At 46.6% G+C, this 18,457-nt stretch overlaps 1 protein-coding gene across 9 annotated transcripts in view; it reads left to right on the forward strand.

Moving 5' to 3' along the window:
* The window catches only part of LOC119964531 (HORMA domain-containing protein 1-like), a 108,192-nt gene that overhangs the window by 25,461 nt on the left and 64,274 nt on the right, over positions 1–18,457 (forward strand). For 7 of the 9 annotated variants that reach the window (XM_038794149.1, XM_038794147.1, XM_038794145.1 and 4 more), the window contains exons 3-5: positions 897–1,041; positions 7,672–7,735; positions 13,672–13,708. In XM_038794149.1, coding sequence (XP_038650077.1) covers positions 897–1,041; positions 7,672–7,735; positions 13,672–13,708 — 246 coding nt within the window. The remainder of the gene's footprint in view (positions 1–896; positions 1,042–7,671; positions 7,736–13,671; positions 13,709–18,457) is intronic. The other 2 variants (XM_038794153.1, XM_038794154.1) reach the window with 2 other exon arrangements.

Here is an 18,457-nt window from a genome sequence, read left to right on the forward strand (position 1 = left end):
CCCCTGTATCATTTTTTTCCAAATAGTTCTGGATGGACTTGCTCACTCACCCACACACACCTTCATCTTCTAATAGCCCCACATCCAGCCTCCATATTGGGCGCTGCCCTCTCTCCATACTAACCCGTAGGTCCACCCAATGTGGGGCATGATCCGACACTGCGATTGCCGAGTACTCGGTATCCACCACCCCTGGCAGCAGAGCCCTGCTCAGAATAAAAAAGTCGAATCGAGAATATACTTTGTGGACATGGGAGAAAAAAGAAAACTCCTTCACTCTTGGCCGTCCAAACCTCCATGGGTCTACTCCCCCCATATGCTCCATAAACCCCTTTAATTCCTTCGCCACGGCTGGCACCCTCCCTGACCTAGATTTTGACCGGTCCAATCCTGGATCAATGACTGTATTGAAATCTCCCCCATGATCAGATTCAGACCAGAATAGCTTTAGATTGTCAAGCTATGGGGTCAATTTGTGAAATGATTTGATTTTTGTTCAATTTCTGTTTGCTGGGACCCACCTGTGGCCCAAAAAGACATCTATGCTGTGGCCTGATGGTTTTCTGGACGATCCCAGGAATGCCCTCAAATTGAAGTCTGGATTGCAATGGGGAGGAGGAAGAGGTATTCTGCCAATTTTCACCTCATCTGTTAGAAGTTACTGCCGTTGTGCTGATGAAAAATAAACCCCATAGACGTGTTTTGCTCCAGCTTCCAGTTGTTTCTTTACCTTTTGCTCAAGAAGGAGGAAAATCTTTGGGTTCTGATAAATGCTAAGATAGCAATGGAGTGCCTAATTTATTTAATTTGTGAAGAAGAGGTGTGTGATGTTTTTCTCTTTTCCCAGATGGTTTACTCTATTTTTCAATTAATGTTTGCTCCTTTTATGCTGCTAGTGGAATGCAATATTTCCCAATGATGTGGCAACACAGCACCAATCACTTGTTTTCATTAAGAGAATGATGGCTTTGGGAGTATCATGCATTACATATCTGCGTGGGATATTTCCCGAAGATGCCTATAGAACACGATATTTGGAAGGTAAACACATTACTGGTTTAAGATAATGTTTTGTTATCCCTTCGATGTCAACCAAAACAATGATATGATTGTACAAGATGCAAAACTTAAGCTTATACTACATATTTTAAAGTGATAATTGGAAGAACATGGAGCAAAAATAGAAATGTTTCAAAAGTTATTTGGAAATTGAATTTGCTGAATAAAAGTAAATTAGAAACCCTCTAAAGTTACTTGTCTTGGACTGGAGATTTATTCCTTATCAAGTTACATGGCAATGTAAAATAATATTCAACCGCTTTTTATTTAATGTGCGAAGCTGCCATAGGATATCTTTATCATCAGGATGGATGTAATTTAATGTTAAATTGTTCAGTTAATGAGTCCTGTTTATTTTGTAACATGTCACATTTTCCTTCAGAACATTTGAATCAATTCATTGCAAATTTCATGGCATCTCCATTATGTCCCAATTTGTTTATATATATACCCTGCTTCCATAAGATCGCTGAAAAATTGAGTGATTGCAAGCCAAAAAATGGGTGTTATTCCTTTGCTCCTATTTTGCTCATGAAGAGTATGGTATTTGGAACACCGCAATGGTTTTTTAGTGTCTGCACCTGACCGCACCTGATGACGGTGTGGCAATGTTAATTTCATTCAACTGATTGAGGCGTTACACTCGGATTTCTTCTAAAAGTCAGGTGCAGATCAAGAGCAAGCTGATCCAACTCATCTGTTTTAATATTCGTGCGCATCAAGTCCTGTTTCCCCTTTACGACCTACCCTTCCTGATCCCACAATACACTACCTTTTCCCTTCCTGATCCCACAATACATCAAATTTAAAACTCTCATCCTCGTCTTAAAATTTCTTGATATTCTTGTCCCTCCACATTTTTGCAGTCTGCTCCAACCCTATAACATCCTTTTGTTATTCCAAATGAGACTTATTGGCTCATAGCTTCCTGAGAGTTGCAATCTCTGGCGGATTGCCACTCTCGACGGACTTACCCACGTTGAAATTGCAACGCCTCTCTCTCGCCCAACCTTCCTCACTCAGGCTAGGTGAGACAGTAGCAGCGAAGCGTGCCACCGGCTGCTCAATGTAAAGTTACTGGGTGATGCACTATCAATTACGACGAGACGAGAGTAGAGAGTAATCAAGGCTTTATAAAGTAGAGATGTGTTGCCTCCTGGAGCTGGTACTAGAAATGGTAGCAGCTCGGTGTGCACACACATTTATACTCCGCCTACTGGGCGGAACCAGCAGGCAGGGATCTACCCCGTACCTGTAGTACAGGAGCCTTACCGTATTACCTCTAATACACGTATTATACAAGCAGTGGTGACTACCACACTGGGGAACAGGGATGAAAGTAAACGTGCCCTTTTTACCACACTTGCTGACAATTAAAAGCGAGAAGGCAAGTGTGGACGGACTGGAAGATGGGGTGAGGTTGGCGGGGGGGGGGGGTCAGGTTGGACCAGAGTGTGGGTCAGATCAGGGGGTAGGGAGTGGGAAAATTGGGGACTGGACGAGGCAGTCAGCCCAGACTGGAGTGCGTGGTTGGGTTGGACAGTCAAGGAACAGTGAAAGGACAATAAAAGTATACAAAGTGGCAAGGATTAGCGGAAGCTAGAGAATTGGGAAGCCTTTAAAAAGCAAGCAGAGGACAACTAAAAAAACAATCAGAAGGGAGAGAAGATAAAATATAAGTGTAAGCTGGCTAGTAATAGAAAAGACGATTATAAGAGTTTTTTTGAGATATAGACGGTAAGAGAGAGGCAAGAATGGGCATTGGACCACTGTAAAATAAGGCTGGAGAAGTAGTAATGGGGAATAAAGAAATGGCAGAGGAACTGAATAGGCACTTGCATCAGTCTTTACAGTGGAAGACACCAGTGGCATACCACAACTTCAAGAGCCATAGAGGGCAAAGGTGAGTGTAGTGGCCATCACAAAGGAGAAGGTGCTGGGGAAGCTAAAAGGTCTGAAGGTGGATAAATCACCCTGACTAGATGGACTACACTCCAGGGTTCTGAAGGAGATAGCGGAGGAGATTGTGGAGGCATTGGTGGTGATCTTTCACAAATCACTGGAATCCGGGGCAGTCCCAGAGGACTAGAAAATGGATTGTGTATCACCCCTGTTTAAGAGGGGAGGGAGGCAGAAGACAGGAAATTGTAGGCCGGTTAGCCTGACTTTGGTCGTCAGTAAGATTTAGAGTCCATTATTAAAGATGAGATTGCAGAGTACTTGGAAATGCATGGTAAAATAGGGCTGAGTCAGCAAGTCTACGTCAAGGGACGGTCATGCCTGACAAATCTGTTAGAATTCTTTGAGGAGGTAACAAGGAAATTAGGCAAAGGAGAGGCAGTGGAGGTGATCCATATGGATTTCTAGAAGGTTTTTGATAAGGTGCCATACTGGAGGCTGATAAATAAGATAAGAGCCCATGGTGTTAGGGGCAAGGTACTGGCATGGATAGAGGATTGGCTGATGGGCAGAAGACAGAGAGTGGGGATAAAGGGGTATTTTTCAGGATGGCCGCCGGTGGTGACCAGTGGTGTTCCGCAGAGGTCAGTATTCGGACCACAACTATTCAAGATATAATTAACGCTCTGGAAGAAGGAACTGAGGGTATTGTTATGTTTGAAAATGATACAAAGATATGTAAAGGGAAAGGTGGTGTTGAGGAAGTGGGGAGGCTGCAGAATGACTTGGACAGGCTAGGAGAGTGAGCAAAGAAGTGGCAGATGAATAAAATGTGGAAATGTGCGAGGTTATGTGCTTCGGTAGGAAGAATAGAGGTGTAGACGTTTTTCTAAATGGGAAAGGCTTTGAAAATAAAAATGTAAAAGGGCACTTAGGAGTCCTAGTACAAGATTCCCTTAAGGTTAACGTGGAGGTTCAGTTGGCAGTTAGGAAGAAAAATGCAATGTTCGCATTCATTTCAAGAGGGATAGAATTCAAAAGCAGGGATGTACTGCTGAGGCTGCATAAGGCTCTGATCAGACCCCATTTGGAATATTTTGAGCAGTTTTGGGCCCAGTATCTAAGGAAGGATGTGCTCGGAGGGGGTCCAGAGGATGTTCACAAGAATGATCCCTGGAATGAAGGGCTTGAGATACGAGGAGCAGTTGAGGACTCTGGGTCTTTACTCGATGGAATTTAGAAGGATGAGGTGAGATCTAATTGAAACAGAATACTGAGAGGCCTAGATAGAGTGGACGTGGAGAACATGTTTCCACTGGGAGAGACTAGAACTCGAGGACACAGCCGCAACTGAAGGGACGATCCTTTAAAACAGAGATGAAGAGGAATTCCTCAGCCAGAGGATGGTGAATCTCTGGAACTTATTGTCGCAGAGGCTGTGTAGGCCAAGTCATGGAGTGTGTTTAAGACAGAGATACATAGGTTCTTGATAAATATGAGGAACAGGGGTTACGGGAAGAAGGCAAGAGAACGGGATTAGAAATTTATCAGCCGTGATTGAATGGCGGAGCATAGAAAAATACAGCACAGAACAGGCCCTTCGGCAGACTCAATGGGCCAAATGGCCTAATTCCGGCCCCTATATCTTATGGTCTAATGGGTTGGGCCGGACAGGGAAGTGGAGAGAGTGTTGTGGGAATCGTCTAGGGATTTCTGTGTGTGGGGGGTGCCCATGCAATGCTGGGTCTGGGTGTTTAAATAGTTACTCTCGAGTTAGAAGTGATTTTTTTCCCTTTTAATTCTTTCAGAGTAACTATCAGGGTAAAGCTGGGAGAACCATCTGAAGTGAGTGATGTAACTCGCTTCTGTGGACAGTTCCCCGCCCAGCGCAATTGTCCAGAAGAATTTCCTTAAGGGATTGGATGGATTGAATTGGATTTGTATATTGTCACAATATCATTATCAACAGATCATTAAGTACATGAAAAGAAGAGGAAATAAAAGAAAATACATAATAGGGCAACACAAGGTACACAATGTAACTACATAAACACCGTGATTTGGGTGAAGCATACAAGGGTGTAGTGTTAATGAGGTCAGTCCATAAGAGGGTCGTTTAGAAGGCTGATAACAGCAGGGAAGAAGCTGTTTCTGAATCTGTTCGTGCATGTTTTCAGACTTTTGTACCTCCTGCCCGATGGAAGAAGTTGAAAGAGTGAGTAAGCCGGGTGGGAAGTGTCTTTGATTATGCTGCCGCTTTCCCCAGGCAGCAAGAGGTGTAGATGGAGTCAATGGATGGGAGACAGATTTGTGTGATTGACTGGGCTGTGTTCACGACTCTGAAGTTTCTTGCGGTCTTGGGCCAAGCAGTTGCTATACAGGCTGTGATGCAGGCAGATGGGATGCTTTTTATGGTGCATCTGTAAAAGTTGGTAAGAGTTAATGTGGGCATGCCGAATTTCCTTAGTTTCCTGAGGATGTATAGGCGCTGTTGTGCTTTCTTGGTCGTAGCATCGACGTGGGTGATCCAGGACAGATTTTAGGAGATATGTACCCCATGGAATTTGAAACTGCTAACCATCTCCACCTCAGCCCCATTGATGGTAACAGGCGTTTGTACAATACTTTGCTTCCTGAAGTCAATGACCAGCTCTTTAGTTTTTCCGGCATTGAGGGATAGATTGTTGTCGCTGCACCACTCCACTAGGTTCTCAATCTCCCTCCTATATTCTGACTCGTCGTTATTCGAGATCCGGCCCACTATGGTCGTATCATCAGCAAACTTGTAGATGGAGTTGGAACCAAATTTGGCCGCACGGTCATGTGTGTACAGGGAGTATAGTAGGGGGGTAAGTACGCAGCCTTGCGGGGCCCTGGTATTGAGGACTATTATGGAGAAGGTGTTGTTGTTTATTCTTACTGATTGTGGTCTGTGGGTCAGAAAGTTGAGGATCCAGTTGCAAAGTGAGGAGCCAAATCCTAGGTTTTGGAGCTTTGATATGAGCTTGGCTGGGATTATAGAATATAGAACAGTACAGCACAGAACAGGCCCTTCGGCCGTCGATGTTGTGCCGAGCAATGATCACCCTACTCAAACCCACGTATCCAACCTATACCCGTAACCCAACAACCCCCCCCCCCCCCCAACCTTACTTTTTAGGACACTACGGGCAATTTAGCATGGCCAATCCTTAGGACACTACGGGAAATTTAGCATGGCCAATCCACCTAACCCGCACATCTTTGGACTGTGGGAGGAAACCGGAGCACCCGGAGGAAACCCACGCACACACGGGGAGGACATGCAGACTCCGCACAGACAGTGACCCAGCCGGGAATCGAACCTGGGACCCTGGAGCTGTGAAGCATTTATGCTAACCACCATGCTACCGTGCTGTTGAAGGCGGAGCTGTAGTCAATAAATGGGAGTCTGATGTAGGAGTCCTTGTTTTCGAGATGCTAGAGGGATGAGTGTAGGGCCAGGGAAATGGCGTCTGCTGGGGACTGGTATGCGAATTGCAGTGGATCGAGGCATTCTGGAAGTATGAAAGTGATGCACTTCATGACCAACCTCTCGAAGCACTTCATTACAACAGAAGTCAGGGCCACCGGACGGTAGTCATTGAGGCACGTTGCCTGGTTCTTCTTTGTCACCGGTATGCTGGATTCTCCAGCACAGCATTGGGGTACCCCTTAAACGTGACACTGACGAACTAGGAAGTTATGAGTCATTGTTCACTGCAATCTTTTCATCCCACAATGTTTTTTTTATTCATTCACGGGATGTGGACAGCATTTATTATCCATCTCAAATTGCCCTTGAGCTGAATGACTTGCTGGGTCATTTCAATGGCCGTTTAAGAGTCAGTCGCATCACTATGGATCAGGAGTCACATGTTGGCCGCACCAGGTAAAGATGGCAGATTTCCATCCCCAAATGACATTAGTGATCCAGATAGGTTTTTATGACAAGAATGGATTCATGGTCATCGTTAAATTTTAATTTCAGATTTTTATTGAATTAAGATATCACCATCTGGCGTGGTGGGATTCAAACCCAGGTTCCCAGAGTATGACCGTGGGTCTCTGCGTTGCTAGTCCACTGATGAGATGGATGTGCCTTCAGCCTTCAAGTCCCTTTGTTTTCTATTACCTCCTGAACCCCCTCTGCCTCTCCACTGCCCTTTTCTCCTTTAACACTCTCATTGAAATCTACCTCTTTTATAGGCTGTTGTCATCATCCAAATCCTTCCTTTTTCAACTCAGCATTCATTTTTTTGCATTTTCTTTTCCAGTTAAGGGGCAATTGTAGTGTGGCCATCCACCTACCCTGCACATCTTTGGGTTGTGGGGGTGAGACCCATGCAGAGACAAGGAGAATGTGCAAACTCCACACAGACAGTGACCTGGGTCTGGGATCGAACCCACGCCCTAGGCACCGTGAGGCAACAGTGCTAACCACTGTACCACCATGCTGCCCAGCATTCATTTTTGTCTGATTAAAATAATTGTTACATATTACCAATAAACTTGCAATAGTGGTTAACTAGCTTCTGTAAATGACAGAGATTTATTTGTGCCATGGTGATTTCAATGGTGTTTGGCTCTAATTAGATTCAGCAATTTAAAAAGTCATGATACATAATTTGAATATTGCAAACAGCTGGAATTTTAAAAACTGTTAACTTTGATAATTGTAACTTAATTTCTTAGGCATGTGTGTAAAAATTCTGCGTGAGGACAGTCGGTTTCCTGGAGCATCTAAAGTAGTAAAATGGTCAGTAAACCTCATCTTACGTACTAACAACATAGCAATAAAACATGTAATTAAATTATTTTTTAAAAATAGATTAGTTCAATTATCCTTTTACAATGCATCTCTTTTTCACTATTAAGCTCAATTGAGTCATTGTTTTGAAATTTTTATGTTTCAATGCCCTCACAACAAGGGGAGACCAGTAGAGCACCAAGATCCCAGAAGTTTGAGCAGCAGGTTTTTCAGAAGCTTTTTAACCGAGCCATTCGACTTCCAGATTTCCAGATTAATTAGAGTGGACAGACATGATGATGACCCACTCTTGTCTATTGAAACTTAACTATTTAAAGGGATCCTGTAAGGTCAGAATTCTACAATTGTCAAGAGAGCTAACCATTTCATAGAATCCCTATGGTGCAGAATGAGGCCATTCGGCCCATCGCGTCTACACCGACCCTTCAAAAGTGCACTCTACACATGACCACTCCCCTGTCCACCCCGCCCTATTCCCGTAACCTCATAATCTAACCTGCACATCCCTGGACACTAGGGGGCAATTTAACATAGCCAATCCACCTAACCTGCACATCTTCGGACTGTGAGAGGAAACCAGAGCACCCAGAGGAAACCCACGCAGATACAGGGAGAACGTACGAACTCCACACAGGCAGTGACCCAAGGCAGGAATTGAATCTGGGTCCCTGGCGCTGTGAGGCAGCCAAGATAACCACTGTGCCACCATGCCACCAATTTGACAGATGATCTGCCAATTAGTGATGTCTTCAGTATAGTTCTCAAATATATTCCTATGTATCATACTGCGATTCCCGCAGTAATGTTCTGTAATCAGTAGACAGGAGGAAGTAACTTAGCTCAGAAACTAAACAGGCATAGTTGTAAGTGAAAGTAGGAGTGTGGTGGCCCACTCCTGGATACACTGCCATAACTTCAGGGCAAGAAAGGTGAATGGAATACCACCGAAGTACAAACCCCCGCCACCCTGACTTCCCCAGCATTCTCTTGCACAGTATTCCTCAGACCAGCACACCTGTTCACATACTCATCTAACCACCACCAATGACACTCACTTTCATTTTATTGTCATGTCACACACTTCTATCATAGTGACCGTCCCAAAATGATGCCCTTCCATCCTCTCAACGCAATCTATTTCTCACATTCATAGTTCTTTTCTTTCTCTACTTGTGGAAGAGAGTGCAGAAAGCAGGGGAATGGAAGAGGTGGCTCACTAGTCATCATAATCCTGATTGGTGCAAAGGAGGATGCACTGGAGATAAGCAGAGGCCTACATGCATGGCGATAGCAAAATAATAATAACCTTTATTAGTGTCACAAGTAGGCTTACATTAACACTGCAATGTAGTTACTGTGAAAATCCCTTAGTTCAGTGTTCTTCAAACTTTTTTTCCGGGGACCCATTTTTACCAACCAGCCAACCTTCGGGACCCAACCCGGCTGACTTTCGCGACCCACGCCGGCCGACCTGCGCGACCCACGCCAGCCGACCTGCACGACCCACCATTTTCTCTTATGTTTTTTGCTGCTGACAAAAATGAAGGAAATGGTTTTGGGTCCCTTTGGCCCTCGGACACGCTCCTCCAATGGAACCTGTTGGATGAAGGTGAAGCCTTCTGGTGTCGGAAATTATGGAGTCTCCATCTGTCCAAAGTTCTGAATTTTTTTCCTGTAAAATGGTATCAAATAACCCCCCCCCCCCCCCCCCCCCCCCCCACCTCCCTGAACTTGTAAAAAAAAAATAAAATGAGTAAAATAAATGAAAAAAATGAATAAAACCCCTCCGAACTTGTAAACCAAAATGAATAAAATAAATGAAAAAAATGAATAAAACCCCTCCGAACTTGTAAAAAAAAAATGAATAAGATAAATGGAAAAAATTAAAATTAAATGAATAAAATAAATGAATAAAAACCACTACAGAACTTGTAAAACAAAAAGCGGCAACCGATTTAAAAAATAGCGGCCCCACTGCGCATGCGGCCCGATTATTGGCGCGCATGCGCAATGCGGCTGAATTTTTGTTAACAGGTTCGCGGAATGTGCATGTGCGCCGATCATCGTGCGAGCATGCGCAATGCGGCCGAATTTATTTTTGTAACATGTTCGCAGCCGTTTGCAGCTGGCGTTATGAAAAGCCGGCTGCTGCGCGGGGATTTGCGCGATCAGGAGCGCCACGGACAACGGCTCCGCGACCCTCCCGACACCTGCCTGCGACCCACCCGCGGGTCGCGCCCCGATTTTGAAGAACACTGCCTTAGTTGTTCAATCCCGGCCTGAGGTCACTGCCCGTGTGGAGTTTGCACATTCTCCCTGCGTCTGCCTTAGGAGGGGGCATTATCGGCAGCTGCCATCGTGCCTGGTGTTACTGATGGCCATATTGAACTGCTGGCCTCTGATTAGTCAACGGCTCTTGGGGGTTAATATTTCTGCATATTAATGTATCTCTATGTCTTTCATGTCCCACAAGGCCTACAAAGCATTCCATGGTAACTGGTGCCGGAGGAGGGCCAAGCTATGGGTATTCCATCACCCTAACTTGTCTGTATAGATTGGGCAGGGTTTGAGGAGCCAGGCGGTAAATTTGCTAAAGCGTTCCTAAATATGTCGATCCCAGGCATCCCGAGCAGCCAGATCAGACTCCTTCCTCATCCTCCTTCAAAGATGGAATCTGGTTTCAACTTGCTTCTCATAGAATTTCATAGAATTTACAATGCAGAAGGACGTAATTTGGCCCATCGAGTTTGCACCGGCCCTTGGAGAGAGAACCCCACTCAAGCCCAAACCTCCACCCTAACTCAGGAACCCAACAACCCCACTTAACCTTTTTGGACATTAAGGGCAAATTAGCATGGCCAATCCACCTAACCCGCACATATTTAGACTGAGAGGAAACCGGAGCACCCGGAGGAAACCCACCCAAACAGGGAGAACGTGCAGACTCCGCACAGACAGTGATCCAAGCCGGGAATCGAACCTGGGACCTTGGAGGAGAGCTGTGAAGCAACTGTGCTAACCACTGTGCTGCAGCTACAGTCCTTCTTGCTGCACTATATTGTGCAAGGCTCAAAAGAACACAGGCATTCTGGACATCCTCCTGCTATATAATGAAAGGCATCCCCAACTGTCCAGGCATCTGCACTACATTTGATGGCTTGCTCAGTGACCACGCTTGTGCTTGTGTGGTTTGGTTGTACAAAGAACAATACAGCACAGGAACAGGCCCTTCAGCCCTCCAAGCTTGTACCGGTCATGATATCAACCTTTGCCAAAACCTTTAGCACTTCCTTGTGCCGTATCCCTCTATACCAATCCTATCCATGTGTTTGTCAAGATGCTTTTTGAACAGCGTTAATGTATCGGCTTCCACAACCTCCCCTGGCAAGGCGTTCCAGGCACTCACCACCCTCTGCATAAAAAACCTGCCTCGCACATCTCCTCTAAACCTTGCCTCATGACCTTAAACCTATGCCCCCTGGTGACTGACCCCTCCACCCTGGGAAAGAGTGCCTGCTCATCCACTGTATCCATGCCCCTCATAATCTTGTAGACCTCTTATCAGGTCACCCATCAACCTCCGTCTTTCTAATGAAAACAGTCAGAGTCTATTCAGCCTCTCCACATAGCTAACACCCTCCAGACCAGGCAATATCCTGGTAAATCTCCTCTGCACCCTCTCCAAAGCCTCCACATCCTTCTGGTAATGTGGCGACCAAAATTGTGCGCCATATTCTAAGTGCGGCCGTACCAAGGTTCTATACAACTGTAGCATGACTTGCCAGTTTTTATACTCTATGCCCCACCCAATGAAGGCAAGCATTCCATATGCTTTCTTGTTTTTTTTATAAATTTCGAGGACCCAATTATTTTTCTTTCCCAATTAAGGGGGAATTTTAGCATGGCTAATCCACCAAATTTGCACATCTTTGGGTTGTGGGAGTGAAACCCACGCAGACATGGGGAGAATGTGCAAACTCCACACAGACAGTGACCCAGGGCCGGGATTCGAACCCGGGCCCTCATCGCCGCAGGCCCAATGCTAATCACTGCACCACATGCCGCCCTCTGTATGCTTTCTTGACTACTTTGTCCACTTGTGTTGCCACCTTCAAAGATCTGTGGACCTGCACGCCCAGATCTCTCCGACTTTCTATATTCATAAAAGTTTTACCATTTACGGTATATTTCTCCTCTATGTTAGACCTGCCAAAATGCATTACCTCACATTGGTCCGGATTAAACTCCATTTGCCATTTCTCTGCCCAAGTCTCCAACCTATCTATGTCCTACTCTATCTTCTGACAACCCTCAACACTATCTGCCACTCCACCAACCTTGGTGTCCTCCGCGAACTTACTAATCAGACCGGCTACATTTTCCTCCAAATTGTTTATGTACACCACAAACAGCAGAGGCCCAAGCACCGATCCCTATGCAACACCACTAGTCACAACTTTCAATTCAGAAAAACACCTTTCTACTGCTACCCTTTGCCTTCTGTGACCGAGCCAATTCTGTATCCCTCTTAGCACCTCACCTCTGATCCCGTGTGATTTCACCTTTTGTACCAGTCTGCCATGAGGCACCTTGTCAACGGCTTTGCTGAAGTCCATTTGCTGGGTGTCAGTTTTACGGCTGACACTTTTTATGAGCCACTTTTTTTTAAATCTCCAAAGAGCCATCTTTAGACTCCTTGGAGGAACCCAACAACCCCACTTAACCTTTTTGGACACTAAGGACAAATTAGCATGGCCAATCCACCTAACCCGCACATATTTGGACTGAGAGGAAACCGGAGCACCCGGAGGAAACCCACCCAAACGGGGAGAACGTGCAGACTCTGCACAGATAGTGATTCAAGCCGGAAATCGAACCTGGGACCTTGGAGCTGCGAAGCAACTGTGCTAACCACTGTGCTGCAGCTACAGTCCTTTTTGCTGCACTATATTGTGCAAGGCTCAAAAGAACACAGACATTCTGGACATCCTCCTGCTATATAATGAAAGTCATCCCCAACTGTCCCGGCACCTGCACTACATTTGATGGCTTGCTCAGTGACCACCCTTGTGCTTGTGTGTTTTGGTTGTACAAAGAACAATACAGCACAGTAACAGGCCCTTCGGCCCTCCAAAACTGAAGGAAGTGTAAGTATCTATGGGTGATCTAGTGAATAATGAAGGCATCATGGCAGCTTCTTGGGTTTCTTGCATAAATTTGTATCCCCTTCGTTCCACAGTTTATTGAGGAGCAGCTCCTGCTGTTGCAGGTGCTGCTTCCCTTGGCCCTCATCAGAGGACTGAGGTAGAACTGCATAAGGAGCTCCCATGCTGCTGTGAAGGATGATAGCTGGGAAGCGGATCAAAGGGAAAAATAAATTATGTCGGAAGGAATTAAAACACTTTTATAACAAGTCCTGTGAGAAAAGCCTTATGCAGAGAAACAACTATAATCTCAATATTTCAAGCTTTTCCAGCCAGTTAATTGCTCAGGTTTCCCAAATCTGCTGTCTGGTCTTGTTCACCTGGGAATTATCTGGAAGCCCATAAATTGCCAGTTAAAGACAGAATTCAATGTTCAAAATGCACTCAGTTGTCTTAGCCCATGTTAATAGCATACCCACCAGTTCTATCATGGCTTCTTGCACACTATCAAGCATTCTTGAGTTAAATGGTCAATGGTCTTGCCGACTTCCTGACATGTGACATTTTCTGCTCTTGTAACCTGTTGCATGCACAGATAAAAGCCCACCCTGGCATGTTACTATTCCTTCAGTGAAATTCTGTGAGATAAATATATTGTATCTCAGAGTTTGGAGATGAACTCTCCATATTATATGAAATATTGTTCTGAAATATTCAAATTTTACTTAATTTCTTCACTCCCTTTGCTAAATATAGTTAATTAAATGCCTTTTCTTCCAGGATGATGGGTTGCTTTGATGCTTTGGAGAAAAGATTTGTAAGTTAATTTTGTGTTTGACACTAAATTATCTTTTAGAACATAGAACAGTACAGCACAGAACAGGCCCTTCGGCCCTCGATGTTGTGCCGAGCAATGATCACCCTGCTCAAACCCACGTATCCACCCTATACCCATAACCCAACAACCCTCCCCCCTTAACCTTAATTTTAAGGACACTGCGGGCAATTTAGCATGGCCAATCCACCTAACCCGCACATCTTTGGACTGTGGGAGGAAACCGGAGCGCCCGGAGGAAACCCACGCACACACGGGGAGGATGTGCAGACTCCGCACAGACAGTGACCCAGCCGGGAACCGAACCTGGGACCCTGGAGCTGTGAAGCATTTATGCTAACCGCCATGCTACCGTGCTGCCCCTAAATTTTAATATTTAATTTTGTATATTTGTTCCAGCTATTTTAAATACAGAATTTTTAATAATTTCATTTTCAATGGTGTCAATAAAATAAATATAAAGTTATATTTAATTATTTTCAGGATTTTCCACTCCTTTTTTTGGGCGTGTTTGGCGATGGGAGCAGAAAAGCCTGCGAGAGGCCCAAATTTTGTTTTATGCTGGCAGGAAATTTCATTGCGGCCATCCCCTCCTCCTGCCATTGATAGAATCGTAGAATTTACAGTGCAGAAGGAGACCATTCGGCCCATTGAGTCTGCACTGGCCCTTGGAAAGGGCACCCTACTTAAGCCCACACCCTATCGCTGTAATTCAATCTAACCTTTTGGACACTGAGATTCCACTAAGGGGCAATTTAGCATGGCCAATCCACCTAACCTGCACATTTTGGACTGTGGGAGGAAACCAGAGCACCCGGAGGAAACCCACGTAATGGGTTTCCTGCCATGCAATGTCAGGAACCTCATTTTCATTCATTTGCATCTGATTATTGGGCTCCCGTGCAGCTTTCATTCATCCCCCTGTTCAAAAGTCCACCTATGGCGTGTATCATCACTGCTTTCAAAAGGCATGCACCCGGTGAACTGACCTCCGAGGGGAGTTCAGAGGTGGCACCGCTGTGTCAGAGGGGTGAGAGGGAACCATGAAAGTACTCGGGTGTTGCAGGAGAGGTCCCGAGGGGACCAACAAAGACCTAAGGAGTATTGCAGGTGAGGGGGAGGTGGCAGTATCATCAAAGGCATCGGTGTACCGGGAGAGGTAAAGGATTTACTGGCAGAGGCACTGTTGCTGGAAGGGGCAATGCACAGGGACTGAAGGGTGCAGACACCAGGGCTGAGGGGTTCAGGCACTGGGAGTGAAGGCTGTGTGGTTGAAGGGGTTAAGGCACCAGGGTTGATGGAGTGGAGGCACCAGGAGTTACGGCACCGGGACTGAAGGGATGACGGCACAGGGGCTGAAGGAGTGAAGGCCACAGGGCCAATGAAACCGGGGAAAAGGGGCAATGGAACGGGGGCAAAGGCCTCGTGGCCAGAAAGGGTGAAAGAATTGGGACACCAGAAGGGGAAAAGAATCAGCGGCACAAGAGGAAGACAGCCAATTATTAAAATTACTGTTCCTGCGACTACCCTTTTCTGCTGCTAGGCCACTTCATTCTTGGAGGACCCTGACATTGAGAATGAAATCTTGGGCCTCTGTGGTGGGTAGCTGGCCAATCATCACAAACTGACAGAGCCATTCATAGATGTGGTACAAAATGGTTCAAACACAAATTTTGTGCTGGAGAAACTGGGTACCCTCCCCTCTGTATCAACATACGGGGAGGGGCGTACGATATTCTGATTATTAAAATGGTGAACAACACAGTTGTACATACTGGGGGAGATGGCGGGGGCTGCAAGCTCATTATTCACAAGGACAAGTCTAATGGTGAGGCATGTCAATAATTAACATTCCATTGCAGCTGACATTGTTCAGCTACAACTCAATTAACATGCCTGTAGTCTGACTGCTCACCCAATTATGTCCACTAAGTCACCACTGATGCATGTGAGTATCACTGATTGCTGCTCAACAGTTACCCCTTGGCGCACTGATCTCTTCATTCAGTGACTTCTATGGTTTTCCTACACAATTGGTTAAGTGGGGAAATATATACATCCCCTTCGACAGTGAGCAAGGACATAGGAGTCATTATTCAAGATTATCTTAAGGTTAACGTGCAGGTTCAGTCGGCAGTTATTGCAAATGCAATGTCAGCATTCATGTCGAAAAGGCTAGAATACAAGAGCAGGGATGTACTTCAGAGGCTGTGCATGGTTCTGGTCAGACCCCATTTGGAGTATTGTGAGCAGCTTTGAACCCTGAATCTAAGGAAGGATGTGCTGCCTTGGAAAGGATCTAGAGGAGGTTCAATAGAATGATCCCAGGAATGAAGAGCTTATCATATGAGGAACAGTTGAGGACTCTAGGTCCGTACTCATTGGAGTTTAGAAGGATGAGGGGGGATCTTATTTAAACTTACAGGATACTGCGAGGCCTGGATAGAGTGGACGTGGAGAGGATGTTTCCACTTGTAGGAAAACCTAGAACCAGAGGGAACAACGTCAGACTAAAGGGACTGATGAACCATCAATCAAACGCGAGATGAGTTGCTGTACAAAAGTTAGGCTTTAATAAGCTATAAGTTAGCCCTGCGGTCGACTACAGTAAATGGACAACCGCCAGGCGTTCTGGGTATTTATACCTCGCTCTGGAGGCGGGGTTAACTCGGCCAATCGGAGAGTCGTCACATGACTGGTCTCAACCAATCGGTCGAGAGGCACATGACCAACCAGGGCCAATGGTAAGCCAGTGTTCTGCACCAATGGCAGACAGCTATGCAAATCATACCACCACATTCACCCCTTGCGGAGAAAGTAGCCGGGGGGGGGGGGGAGAACTGGTGGTATGAGTAGCAGCCAGAGAAGGGAGAAAAGAAAAGAAAAAAATGTTGGCTTCCCACTGGCCCAGACAATTAACAATAGTACATATTGTCCCAACAAGGTCCATGGAGTTGTTGTAAATTAAATAGACTCGATCAGTCTTTTCGTGGCCCGTCACGTCCTGGCAGACCGCCGCAGTGGAGTTGGTGACGTTGGTTCAGCCGATGGTGGTTGTTCCGCTGGAGTCCGGGAGCAATGGTCCTTGAACAGTCTCCGTCACCCGGGCTGGTTGGTGGAGATGCCATGGATGGAGAAGGGGTGGCCAGGGTGGGGCGCTGGGGGAAAAAAACAGGGGGGGGTCTGTGGTGAAGGAGGGGAAGGCCGCACACCGGCAGGTGCCATGTCCCGGAGGGAGACCGTGTCCTGCCGACCGTTGGGGTACTCCACATACGCATACTGCGGGTTAGCGTGGAGTAACTGGACTTGTTCCACCAACGGGTCGGACTTGTGCATCCGCAAATGCTTCCGGAGCAAGATGGGTCCGGGGGCGGCCAGCCACGTTGGGAGAGGGGATCCGGAGGATTACTTCCTGGGGAAGACAAGAAGACGTTCATGAGGTGTCTGATTTGTTGTGGTACAGAGGAGTGAGCGGATAGAATGTAGGGCATCGGGGATAACCTCTTGCCATCGGGAAATAGGGAGATCTCTGGACCGGAGAGGTTTGCACTCTGCGCAGATGTGGCAGTCACGGGTTACTATCCTGACTTCCTCGATGGAGAAAGGCAGGTTGCGGGCCTTTATGAAATGGAAGAAACGGGTCACCCCTGGATGGCAGAGGTCCGCGTGGAGGGAGCGGAGGTGGTCTATCTGCACGCTAGCGCAGGTACCGAGGGACAGGGCATCAGGAGGCTCATTGAGCTTCCCAGGACGATACAAGATCTCATAGTTGTACGTGGACAACTCGATCCGCCACCGTAAGATCTTGTCATTCTTAATCTTGCCCCTTTGTGCATTATCAAAAATGAAGGCCACTGACCGTTGGTCTGTGAGGAGGGTAAACTTCCTGCCGGCCAAATAGTGCCTCCAATGTCTCACTTCTTCGACTATGGCCTGGGCTTCCTTTTCCACAGAGGAGTGGCGGAGTTCGGAAGCCTGGAGGGTTCTGGAGAAGAAGGCCACGGGTCTGCCCGCTTGGTTCAGAGTGGCCGCCAGAGCTACTTCTGATGCGTCGCTCTCGACCTGGAAGGGGAGGGACTCGTCGATGGCACGCATCGTGGCCTTTGCGATGTCCGCTTTGATGCGACTAAAGGCCTGGCAGGCCTCTGTCGACGGCGGGAAGGTCGTGGTTTGAATGAGGGGACGGGCCTTGTCAGCGTAATTGGGAACCCATTGGGCGTAGTAAGCGAAGAAATCCAGGCAGCATTTGAGGGTATTGGGGAGAGGGAGTTCCATCAGGGGGCGCATGCGTTCGGGGTTGGGGCCTATTACTCCGTTACGCACTACGTAGCCGAGGATGGCTAGACGGTAGGTGCTAAACACGCACTTATCCTTATTGTATGTGAGGTTAAGGAGTTTTGCGGTTAGGAGGAATTTCCAGAGGTTGGCGTCATGGTCCTGCTGGTCGTGGCCGCAGATGGTGACATTATCGAGATACGGGAAGGTAGCCCGTAATCCGTACTTGTCGACCATTCGGCCCATCTCCCGTTGGAAGACCAAGACCTCATTTGTGACACCAAATGGAACCCTAAGGAAGTGGTAGAGGCGTCCATCAGCCTCGAACGCGGTGTACTTGCGGTCACTCGCGTGGAGTGGGAGCTGGTGATAAGCGGACTTAAGGTCCACAGTGGAGAAGACTTTGTATTTCACGATATCGTTTACCATGGCGGAAATACGGGGGAGAGGATACGC

The sequence above is a fragment of the Scyliorhinus canicula genome, chromosome 4 (assembly GCF_902713615.1).
Source record: "Scyliorhinus canicula chromosome 4, sScyCan1.1, whole genome shotgun sequence".
NCBI classification, from domain to species: domain Eukaryota; kingdom Metazoa; phylum Chordata; class Chondrichthyes; order Carcharhiniformes; family Scyliorhinidae; genus Scyliorhinus; species Scyliorhinus canicula.